This window comes from Euprymna scolopes, chromosome 26 (assembly GCF_053919585.1).
Source record: "Euprymna scolopes isolate OS-2025 chromosome 26, ASM5391958v1, whole genome shotgun sequence".
Taxonomy (NCBI): Eukaryota; Metazoa; Mollusca; class Cephalopoda; order Sepiida; family Sepiolidae; genus Euprymna; species Euprymna scolopes.
In genome coordinates, this window is record NC_136507.1 from 66,478,738 (window position 1) to 66,491,371 (window position 12,634).

At 29.1% G+C, this 12,634-nt stretch overlaps 1 protein-coding gene across 1 annotated transcript in view; it reads left to right on the forward strand.

Moving 5' to 3' along the window:
• Window positions 1–8,338, forward strand: part of LOC145248133 (bcl-2 homologous antagonist/killer-like) — a 54,607-nt gene extending 46,269 nt beyond the window's left edge. The window contains exons 4-5 of the mRNA XM_080109949.1: window positions 4,797–4,977; window positions 8,078–8,338. Of these exons, the coding sequence (XP_079966075.1) occupies window positions 4,797–4,977; window positions 8,078–8,197 (301 nt within the window). The 3' untranslated portion in view covers window positions 8,198–8,338. The remainder of the gene's footprint in view (window positions 1–4,796; window positions 4,978–8,077) is intronic.
• Window positions 8,339–12,634: the final 4,296 nt, after the last annotated feature.

A 12,634-nucleotide genomic window follows, 5' to 3' on the forward strand; every position in this document is an offset into this window, starting at 1 on the left:
AACCTAAAATGATTTTGCTGCATTCCAATCAATTCTGAGTAGATCCAGTTAGTGTGTGTGTGTGTGTATATATATATAGTAAGTTATAAAATATATATGGCCATATATATTTTATAACTTACTAACTAGCTCTACCTATGTATTGAGCACTTTTGAAGTAAATACTTAAAGTTTACGCATAAATTTATACTTTCGTATATTAATTTTATGTGAGTAAATTAAGTAGTTATATATTAGTGGCCTGGCAAGGCCACATGGGAGGCAACCAAAGCAGCACAGCTGAAGCTGTCTACCAGGACACACACAGATGTAGGCAAATTTGAGTATATTTTATTGGCTTGAAAATATAGGTTCCTTTTTACCAATTTTCATAAAATTTTAACCATAGATTAGTATTTTAATCTGCAAAAGCCTGTAAATTTTCATGCAATTTCGTCCCATAGAACCAAAGATATGAACCTTCCAATATTTAATTTGACTACAAGTATGTCTATATACCACCTTTTTGGCAATTTTATAAGTTCGAAATCTCAGAGTTTAACAAATGAAGGCTCGTTGGAAAGGTAATGACCTGATATGTGTAGTGGGCTATGTTACGTTTGTCCTTAGATCGCACATTAAGGGGAGCATCCCTCATTAACAATCTATTTTTAGCACTTTTTATAGCCATAAAATGTTTTAATCATAATCATTTGTTTTCCTAGTTTTGCATATGAATTATAAAACATCTGATATTTATCCCAAACCTCTGGCCATGATAAAGGGGAGACTACAATTTGCTGCTATGGTTTCAAATGATCTGAAATAACAGCAAGGGGAGATTTGATTCCAAATATTTCTCATATGTTATACCTCTCTTATTTGGTTTTCATAAATAAGTAAATTTCAATGTATAAAGATTATTTGATACTGGAGATGTTCATAATCATACCCTAATTCCAAAAGAAAGGAGATATAATATATGAGAAATATTTGGAATCAAGTCTTCTCTTGCTGTTATTTCAGATCATTTGAAATCATAGCAGGAAGTTTTAGTCTCTCTCCATCAAGGCCATCTCATGACATTTAAGTAGATATAGGATTTTATGTATTTTTTTTTTTTTTCTTTTTTTTTTTTTTTAGCTGGGTAGTAAGTTATGAAAAAATGTGTGTATGTATGTATATATATCTATATATATAAAAATGTAAATGTTGGTTCGTTCGGAGTTAATTGTCTAAAAAACCACTGGACGAATGGCTTCCACGTTTTGGTATAATATGTTTACTATATCCATGTGTGTTTTTATATATTCCTTTTTAATTATAACATTATACTTAATTTTTCTATGATAAATAGGTGGATTTCTTTTTACCGAGAGGCCATTTTTTTATTTAGGGACAATTATTTATTACCGCTTCCTGTCACGTGACCAGTGTTACAATTTAGCAGTTTTTCTGCTAGATCTGGAGATTTCGTTTACAATCTAGCGGGAAATTCTAGAAAATCTGGAGGTATTTGGCACCCAGACACCCGCATTAGATTGCTTGAAAATACTTTAAAACATAAAATAAACTCATTCATGTAAGTAAAAAAAAAAGTAGCATTTATTGCCTTTGGTAATAATTATTTATTGATTATTTGTTTTGTTTTTCACCTTTTTTTTTCGACTAACCATTCTTAAATCTCACTATAAAATCGATTTTTCCAAGTACATTTTAGGTGGGTGGGGGGGCATTCCAATCTCCCCGAAGGGGTTTGTATTATTGTACACGGGTTTGTATTACTGTACACATAGATTCGAAAAAGTTGTCAAAAAACAAATATATAACAAATAAATGTTATCAAAGGCAAGATAAGTTACTTTTCTGCCAAACTGGCTAGCGATTTTCTGGACATTTCTTTCTCCTGATCTCGCGGGTTTTTTTTAAATCTCAGTTGACAACATTGCATCACTAAAAAAACACCACAGGCTTAATGTAAACAGAATGTGTTTACAATATCGGTAAATTTTCAATGGGTTTATTGATAATGTAACCATGTGATTGAACTTTAATTTGAATTAACCACACGTGGTCGAAAAATGAATGCCGACGCTCAAAGTGTATACACATTTTGATTCCTCCCTTTACTTAAAAATTCACCAAAAATCAGGAAATTAACGAATTTTAATGAAAATTGCAGTATTTTTCAAATAATGATCGCAGAATATAATGAACTAATTATTTTTACTTAACTCTTGGTGAAAATGTTTTATTTTGTTTAAACAAAAAATACCTTTACTAAAGTTATGGTTTTCAGTAGTAAATAAAAAACGCAAGAATTTATTTTTGCTTTTTTTTAAAGCATCGTAATTTGAAGTCCGTATTAATGTATTCGATATAACTCGAAGAAAAATGAATTATCGGATACTATTCAGGAAATTAAAGATTCAATTAGATTCCTATTTCAGTCACCTAAATTATTTAGGGTGAAATGAGTTTAGGAATTTATAGCCAAACCTAAATATTTTATTTTTTTTTTTTTTGGTAAATATCCAGATACGCTACTACAGAACACCGACCACTCTAATTTGTTTGGGGGGGAGGGGAATGTGATGTTGAGGTGCGCGCGTGCCAACATCACATCCGCTCCCCCCTCCCTCCCCCGCTCGCGTCCCCAATGTACAAAGTAAAATCTTCAGAAAATGTTAAATGGTGTTCTAATTGGTAAATGTCGGTGCGTTACTTACGGAAAATTTGAAAATTCGATGTTCCAGGTAAAAAAAAACAAAAAAACAGATAAATTACCCCCCCCCCCTACTCCAACTTGGTGTGCTTTCCTTTTCTTATTTTATTTCTTTTTCAGCTAATTTTAAATTTTCCACCCAAAAAGCGCTATAATGTATTTTTGAAAATTAGAAAATTCTATGTCCTGGGAAAAAAAATCCCCTCCCCCCAACATAGTTTGCTTGGTGAAGCCGTCGTTTATGCTACAGCGTGCATGCGCGTAGCATAAACGGATGCTGCAAAATGGTGGAAAGAAGTTCGTGGGTTCAGGGGTAAATACCATGCAAACGGTAAATTTGCCCCAAGTTTGACTATCAGATTCATTGTCAGCGACCTCAATTACCTATAAAAAAACAAATTAGAGTGGTCGGTGTTCTGTAGTAGCGTATCTGGATATTTACCTTTTTTTTTTTTTCTTGCTTAAAAAAAATAGCATTAATACAGTAAGTTAGGTAAACTGACTTTTTCGTTTAAAAATGGAATTATTTCCCTTTCGTTATTAACTTTTTTTTTTTTTTTTTATAAATATTTTGTGGGGTTTGTATTACTGTACACATATTCGAAAAAGTTGTCCAAAAAGAAATATGTAACAAATAAATGTTATCAAAGGCAAGATAAGTTACTTTTCTACCAAACTGGATATATTTTTTGTGTTTTTATTCAATGTAACATGTTTATTCAGCTCGAAAACCATACAGTGTTTACCGATGTATTGGAACATTCAAGATGACGTTTGATTCTCTCTTTAACACGGTAAGTGTGGGAAAAGATGTTATAAATAAAAAAAACGGATAAAATACTGTTAAAAACTCGCTCAATATATGTTACCGTGACATAGGTTGACATATATTCGGCGGGTTTTTAATAGTATTTTGTATAGTTTTTTATTTATAACACCTTTTTCCATACTTACGGTGTTAAAGATGGTGTGAGACGCCATCTTGAATTTTCGAATACATCGGTAAACACTGTATGTTTTTCGAGCTGAATAAATATGTTACATTGAATAAAAACACAAAAAATATATCCAGTTTGGCAGAAAAGTAACTTATCTTGCCTTTGATAACATTTATTTGTTATATATTTGTTTTTTGACAACTTTTTCGAATTTATGTGTACAGTAATACAAACACCCATTTTGTGTTTTATATACATAAAGTACAATTGTTGAATGTTACTGTTTTGATTATATTCGTTTGGGGGGGGGCACAATTAAAAAATTAAGAAAGATTAAAATGGAGCGAAATTTAAGTTTCCGTTCCATTTTTACAACAACCGTAAAACAGTGCATACTCAGCAAGTTTTATCGTAATTTATAAGCATATTGAAACACTAAATCAACATTTTATTTTTTTTTTTGCATAATTAATGATGGAAGTATTTTTCTGTTTATTTTCTTAACATCTGTTAAAGAAAAATAAATAATTTGTACATTCTCTTGAAAAAAAGAATCAAACTTTTCTCTACTTTCACATGTGTTCAATTTTAACAAACTGAGCCACAGCAACACGTGGCCGGGTACAGCTAGTATATATATATATATATATATATAGCAATTAAGCTACACAGAATTTTCCTTGTAAGAACTCCTCAGGCTAATGCAATGGAATTGGTGTTACTCTGTGTTTTTATATATGCACATTGTATTACATTTGATAAGTAACCATCAGATCCTTTGTTATAACAAAAATAACATATATACAAATAGTACTTTTTTTATAGAGAAAAATCTGTTTTATAATTGATAGTAAATCATAGCCATTACAAGGCTGACTTTGATCTCTGTTTCTATCTCCGTAGTTTGAATTGAATCGTCCTCTCTATTTATAAAATATGGTGGAATGAGACACCTAATCCTCGCTTCCTCATTAAATTTGATTTTCTTAAGAAAAAAAAAAAAAACTACTTGATCATTTTGTGATTTTTGGAATGTGATATTTTTGTTCTGTGACAGGTGCATAGATAAAGATTTTTCTGACGTTTTTTAATCAGGTTGAATTCTAGTCTTGCATCAAAATTTCTTTTTAAACTTTTTTGTTTTATTTTCGCAGCATGTTACTACAGGAGGCAAATTGGGGTCGAATTTTGACACTGTTTTGTTTTGGGTACTACCTTGCTCGACGTTTTGTTCGCGACAGTTTTTTTGGAGACGTTTTCACCAGAATTCAAAACTGTGTAATACAATTTGTACGGAACAATATTGCTCAATGGATTATTTCTCAGGGAGGATGGGTAAGTATTTCTATTTTTTACCATTTGTGTGTTATCGAGCCCTTTTAGGGGGCTGCAGATGTTTGCTTCTCAGGGCTGGAGTGATAATGATTTCTGCTGGAATATGAGCTCAGTCTGACCACGTTTGTTTGTTCTGGGTAGGGCCTTTTTTAATTTTTTATCACACATCAATTAATAGAATAACTACACTTCAAACAGAAGCTTATATCTTTTTTATTTCTCATTCTCGCGTAACAATTTAACGTCCTTTATTTTCATGAGTAGAGTTATCACTTTACAAAAAACTATGGAAAATGTGTTGCTTGTAGAGTTGTAGCCGGGATAAATGTTTTCTCTGTACAGAGGTTTATCAGGACAACCAAGCATTAGGATACTTTTCCCTACAGGTAAACCTTGACTAAATATTGAAAATTATATAGTAATTGCAGCCCAAATAAGATGTCGGTATGGTTAACTAACACTGGCTTTTAAGAGTAACTAGCCCGGGGTGCCGGCGTTATTCAAATGTTTGGAGATGCGTGTTAAGCAAAAAAAAAAAACAAAAAAAAAACGTGGCAGGCTCAAACCCGTACCGGAAAAGAAAAGGACACAAAAACGCGATGTCTTTGCTGTTGTGCCCATCATCAACCCGGAAGTTACATAGGTTTAAATTAAGGCTAGTCAATCGAAAAGAGGGGATGACTTTTGAAAATATCGGTGAAAAAATAGACCCTTCCCTGTAGAAAAGTGTCCAGTTGAGGGTGAAGGAATTGTTTTTAGCCAAAATTTTTGTATTTATCGTCCGAAGTTATCGAGTTGATGTTATCGAGTTGAAGCGATGAAAAAATTGAAAGAAACAAAATGGCAGACAATTTAGTCTTTCGCCTCTCATATGTAACTCTGGTGCTACCAGATTAGGCTCTTAGAAGATACTGACCTTTTGACCTAAAATGCACCAAACATTGTTGTTTTCTTTTGTTTTTTTTTTCTCCTTAGAAAATTCAATCATGTTCTTCAAAAAACAAAAACAATTTTCCTCTGCAAAGCAATAAAACTAACACCATGAATAAATATATGAAAATATAAATAACCTAAAAAAGTTGATATGCATTAAAACAAAACAACCAACTCCCTTTTTTTTTTCTTTTTTTTTTTTTTTTTTTTTAACATTTCAAACGAAATGGATAAGTTTCTATGTATATCTTTGAGAAAGCTGTTTGATTTTTTTTTTCACTGGCTTTTCTGAATATTATCGATCACATTAAATTTAAGATACAGATAACTTTTAAAAATTGAAGAAAATGTTTGAGTAATATTTACATAAAAGAATCCTCAAATAGAAGCTGTTATTTTTTTAGTTTGGAAATGAAAGATAGAGTATGAGGTGATTTTTAAAAAAAGTACAACAAAAAAACATCACATTTAGAAATGCACCAAACATTGTTGTTGTTTTTTTTCTCTTTAGAAAATTCAATCATGTTCTTCAAAAAACAAAAACAATTTTCCTCTGCAAAACAACAAAACTAACACCATGAATAAATATTTTAAAATATAAAGAACTTGAAGCATACATTTTTTTTTTTTTTTTAAATTACTGAATTCGGCATTAAATAACCTAAAAAAATGTTGATATGCGTTAAAACAAAGCAACCAACCCCCCTTTTTTAACACATCAAACAAAATGGATAAGTTTATATGTAGGTCTTTGAGAAAAAATGTTTGATAGGGGTGGGGTATAGGTTTATTCTTGTTTTTTTGAGATGATTAATGAAAAAAATTTGGGGAAGTCAGAAATCAACCTCTAAAATTTTTTTTTCACTGGCTTTGTATAAATTCTTCTGAATATTATCGATCACACTAAGTTTAAGATACAGATAACTTTTAAAAATTGAAGAAAATGTTTGAGTAATATTTAGATAAAAAAATCCTCAAATAGAAGCTGTTATTTTTTTTAGTTTGGAAATGAAAGATAGAGTATGAGGTGATTTTTTTTAAAAAGATAAACAAAAAACATCACATTTAGAAATGATCTTTCACATTCTCTTTAAAGTTGAAAAGAAAATTGCAAAAGAAAGTCTCAATCATGTCCATTTAATATCTATTATTATATAAAAGTAATGTATCTATATCGAGCGCGCATGAGTTCATTTCCTATGGACTCCAAAACGACTGGGCTGTTTTTATGAAATTTCACACAAATATACTTGGCAGTGTTCTTAGATAGGTTTTGTATCAGAATATCTTTGATAAGTATCAATAATCAATAAATCGATGAAAGAACAGGCGATTTCGACCAAAGTTAACACCTTATATAGCCTAACATAACAAGTGCATTTGAGAAGTTTTATTACCACACAAGCCGAAATTCCCAGCAAATAAAATCAAGAGTAGGTTCTTTGATATGACAGAATGTTTCTGTTTAGAACACACTTGAACAATGATACTTGACTTTCGCATTTTAAACTTTAATTCAAGCCATTATAAAAAAATAATTTTATAAAATCAACAATCGGTTTTCTACAGTGCAATGTAGACTAGAATATATTGTGGACTAAGTCACTGCAGGGAGGCATATGAAGCTTCCTCCTGGTGCACCGTGATGGGTTCCCAACTAGAGCAGGCAATCAATCGCTTTGATTGAAAAATGGGCAGTTTCACCAATTTCGATAACAATAAAATATGGGTGTATGAAACTTTGCTTGATCATTATTTAATCACAGGCAACGTCAAGTCTCCCTGCTAATAACAAATCTAATCTAATCCTAATCTTGTAAACACATGTTAAAAATCAATATTATTGCTTGAAAATGTAGCGCAATAATATTTGGAATAATTAAAATAAGAATTCAGTAATAAAAAGTTAGAAAGGGGATTAGTGTCAAATGTTTGCACTTATTTATTTATGTATTTATTTTAAAATTCTCCTTTTTTAAATTATTCTTGTTTTGTTTTTTCCACTTTAAAAAACTTTCCTTAATTTTGAGTTTTATTAATTGAATTCTCCTTTGTAAATTATTCTTGTTTTCACTCTAAAAAAAAATTCCTTAATCTTACTTATTAATTGTTGTTAAATTAATCGTTTTTTTTTTAATTAAAAAAAAATTTTTTTTTTTTTTTTCAGTTACAAGTTGCTGCACAGAATTTAAGATCTGAACAACCTCGTTATTTTTATGCCCTTTCAGCCATCAGTGGATTGTCTCTCATACTTATTGCTGTTTATTGGCTCCGGAAAAAGAATTAAATATAAACATTTCAAACATTTTTTTTTTTTTATATAAATATTTTAATAAAGAAGAACTGTTAGAAAATGAGAATTGCATTGAGGGTTATAGTCAGCAAATGTATTTTCTAATTTCAGGTGCAGTGCTACCAGAAGCTGTGACACTGCAAATCAGTTTGTTCACTTTTATTGTTCTTCAGTATTTCTATTGTGAAACGACTTATTGAAATAGAATAGAAAAAAAAGAACATTGTTGAAAAGTATGCAATAAAAATTAACAGAATGATACAGATAAAAATATCACAGTTTTTATTTGCACCTTTTTAATAACCAAATTAAAAAAGTTTTTAGTTTATTTGAAATTTTATAAGAAATATGTTTATAAAATTATAAAATAAGTTTTTTATTTTTTTTATTTTAAAAATAATTTTTTTTTTTTTTTAAATTTATATATGTTTATGAAAGTATGAAAATAAAATTATTGAGATAAAAAATAAATGAAATTATTGAAAACAAAATAACAATTTTAAACATAAAAAAAAAATGTATCCAATATATAATATTACCAAAATAGTTGGCTTTGATTTTTTTTTTTTTTTTTTTTTTTTTATACCTCCATGGGAGATTTTTGCAGGCTGCTATCGAAAAAGACTAATTGTGTTATTTTTATCTGGATAATTTTGTTAATTTCTATTGTATATTTTTCAATGTCTTTTTCTGATATTTTATTTCAATAAATCGTTTCACAATAGAAATACTGAAGAACAATAAAAGCAAAGCAACTGATTTGCATTGTCACTGCTTCTGGTAGCGCTGCACCAGAAATTAAGAAGTACATTGGCTGACTATAACCGCATTGAGACACAAACTTTTATAGTTTTTCCCATCTTTTAGTTTGACCATTTTAAAAAATTTTATTTAATTCATAAATGTTATATATTTTTTTATTTAATTATTTTTTTTTCATTCCTAAATACTATATATTTTTTTAATTAAGTTTGTTTTTAAATCTATTTTATTTTTAATTAAACTTTAAAATGATACAAATTAAATTTTATTCCTGGTTTAATTTTTGAATTAAATTAATTTTGAATTTATTTTTGATTTTATGTTCACATTGAGTGTTTTTGTTAAACCTTATTTTAAAAGATTTTATTTTTCTCTTATTCTTTTTAAAACAGTATTTAATATGCATGCTATCTGTTAAATGAAATTTTGGTGCAAGTCCACAGTTCAACCTGAATTAAAACAAAAATTTAGAAAACTATGATGTTCATACCTATCATTGAATAAGATCATATTCCAAAAATCATCTAAATTGATAAAGTAGTAATTTTTTTTTATAATTAAAAATGTGAAATCATTAGCATTATAAAGCTGATCTCGCAAGTTTGAATTATTGTAGAGTTATCTGTCCTTATTTGTTTTTTTTTCAAGATGGCGACACGAGACAGTCCTTTTTTGCTTACTCATAAAATTTTATTTTCTTAGTAAAAAAATAAACCAATAACACAAGTAAAAACAAAAATAAAACTACCTGATCAGTTTACGTGATATTTGGAATATGACAATTTTGTTCTGTGAAGACTACATACATTATACAGATTTTTCTGTATTTTTTTTGTTTAGGTTGAATTGCAAACTTGCACTAGTTATTTATATTTTTTTTTACATTAATGAAAAGAACATAGCAATGAATCGAGTCAATATTTAATTTTTTTTTTTTTTTTTTTCATCTTTAGCTTTCTAAAAAAAAATATGTAAGTCATTTTTTTTTTCTTTTTAGTCATTTCAATGATTTTTCTTTTATTCTTAGAACCTATGTGAATGCACATCGATATCTGAGAAATACTTGGAAAAAAGGCTCTTCAGTGAGCAAGTTTACTTTATTTATATAACATAGAAATGATCACCCACTTTTTGACCAAAAAATGTTATTGATCACAGGTATTTACCAGACAGCATAACTATTTTTTTTTTTTTTTTCATTTCTAAAATCGCTGCCATTTTACAAATATAAAAAAATATGATTACTCATTTGCTGTGTGATAAAATGCTGGGTGAACATTTTACATTATATTTATATAGTAAATTCGCTTTGTAAATCTAAAATTAAAGTTATTTCAGATATTTCCAGAATTTTGACAAAAAAAGAGAATCTCAAAAATCTTATTCATTTTTTTTTTTTCTACATAGGCTGACCTTTCACCACTGCCAGGCCATTTTGTGGTTATATTTATAAAGTATAAATTTTACATTATATTTGTGTAGTAAATTCCCTCTACATCTAAAAAAAAAAAAAAAATTATTATAGATATTTTCAGAATGTTGATGTGCAATCTCACAAAAAAAAATAAAATCTCATTTAAATTTTTTTTCTGTTGATAATGTAAAGGCTAGAGGGGTGATTGTTGTACATTATTATTATTTTTTTTTTAAACTTTTTATTTATTTTTTTATTTTTACCTAGACTGACCTTTGACCACTGCCAGACCATTTTGTGATTATATTTATAAACTAAAAAAAATATATAGATACAACACAAAAGGCCAGATTTTTCTGTCCAGCTTTAAAAATTAAAATTGAAACTAAAATGTTAGTTGCTTTTCGACTGCTACAACTGTTTTCCAGCTTGAAAAAAAAAAAAAAAAATTTTTTTTTTAAATTTTCTTCCATTAAAGCAAAACGGATTTTTTCAATAACTTATGGCAGATATTTATTATTTATTTTTTTTTTTTAAAACAAAATGTTATTTTATTATTTAACTTGGGAAAAAATTGCAAAACGTTTTATTTTCATTATTATTGTTTTTTAAATGAAATGTTTATTGATTTTGACTATAGAATGAAGACTAAAACTTACTATTTTCTTATTTTTACTTTTTCATTCCTCCTTTTTTCACTCCTCTCACTTCCCTCTTCTCCTCTCCTTTCTCTCCTCACACCCCTCTTTTCTCTCCCCATCCTTTTCTCTCTTTCTCTATTCTCCCCCACTCCTTTTCTCTCTTTCTCTATTCTCCCCCACTCCTTTTCTCTCTTTCTCTATTCTCCCCCACTCCTTCCCTCTCTTTTCATTTTAATCTCCTCCCCTTTCTTCTTTCTCCCCTCTCTTACCTCTTTATCTCCTATCTCCCCATTTTTCCCCTTTCCCCACTTCACTCTCTTATATATTTCGCCCTCTCTCATTCTTTTATCTCCTCTCTCCTTATATCCCACATTTTCTTTTTCCATTCTCTGCCTGATGTCAATTTAAAATTGCCTTGATAATAATTCCTAAAAGAGAATTTGAAATCGATTTCTAAAGATTTGTTAATTCTTTCAATCATTTTGACCATATCGAAAAGATTTTAAAAAATGAATAAAAGAATCATAAAATTCTGAAGAATTCTGTGTGATTTCATCAAAAGCCACAAAATACCACATTCTCCTGTGTATCTATTTATATAATTCTTGGTGCTTGTGCAGTATACTGGGTTTCCGAACAGATGCATTTCAGGTAAAAACATTACGCAGGTATGTATCATGCCAAAATTAGTATAATTTCCAAAAATTATGATAAAAAAAAATCAGAGACTATTTAGTTTATCCCTAAGTTATTTATGTATAATCCAAATTTGTAGACGTTAAAAAATTTTAGCGTTTATTATCTTTAAAAAAAAAAATATAAACAGAAATTGACATGGTTCTTTCTTTCTTTAGAAAGAAGGAAAGAAAACACTTTTACCGTGTGACTCTAAATGCCCAAGTGACCATGGTCAGGTATGATCTATTTTTTCAATGGTGGATTTCAAGGAAAGCAAGGGAGATAATTCTGTTTTTCATACAGAATTGGTTGCACACATTAAAATATATAACAAAACTCAATAATTCAATAAATTTTATTGCTACTTGTAATTGTTTTTCTACTGAATCAATTTTCATAATTTTTTTTGAATTTATATTATTTTTGACATGATATGTGCTGGGACGATTAATTAAAATCAAAAAAAAAAAAAAAAACTTTTTGGGGTATCAGAATCAGAAAATTTATCTTTATTTTTTTATGCCAAAAATGATTCTTTTAATGTTTTATTTATTTTTTTTTTATTGCAAATTTACCCCAAACAAGGCACTGAGCCACTTTGTCATGAGGGTCTACTAGTTGGGAAGGGGTACTATTTAGGAAGTTAGCCAAAAACTTGATTTTTCATGCCGCTTATTAATGACTAGCCTGGGAGTCCAGTGTTGCCCGGGTGTTTGTATGTGTGTTGAGCAAAAAAGTTGTAGTAGGCATGGAGGCTTGAACCGGTGACACAGAGGCGGAAAAGAAAGTAAAGGTGTGTGTAAGGGTGTTGTTTGAGCGACAAAAAAAAAAAAAAAAAAAAAAAAAAAAAAAAAAAGGAAAATTGCATGCAAAAAAGAAAAAAAGTTGTAATAGGCAGGCAGGCTCGAACCCATACCGCGAAGGAGGAAAAGAATG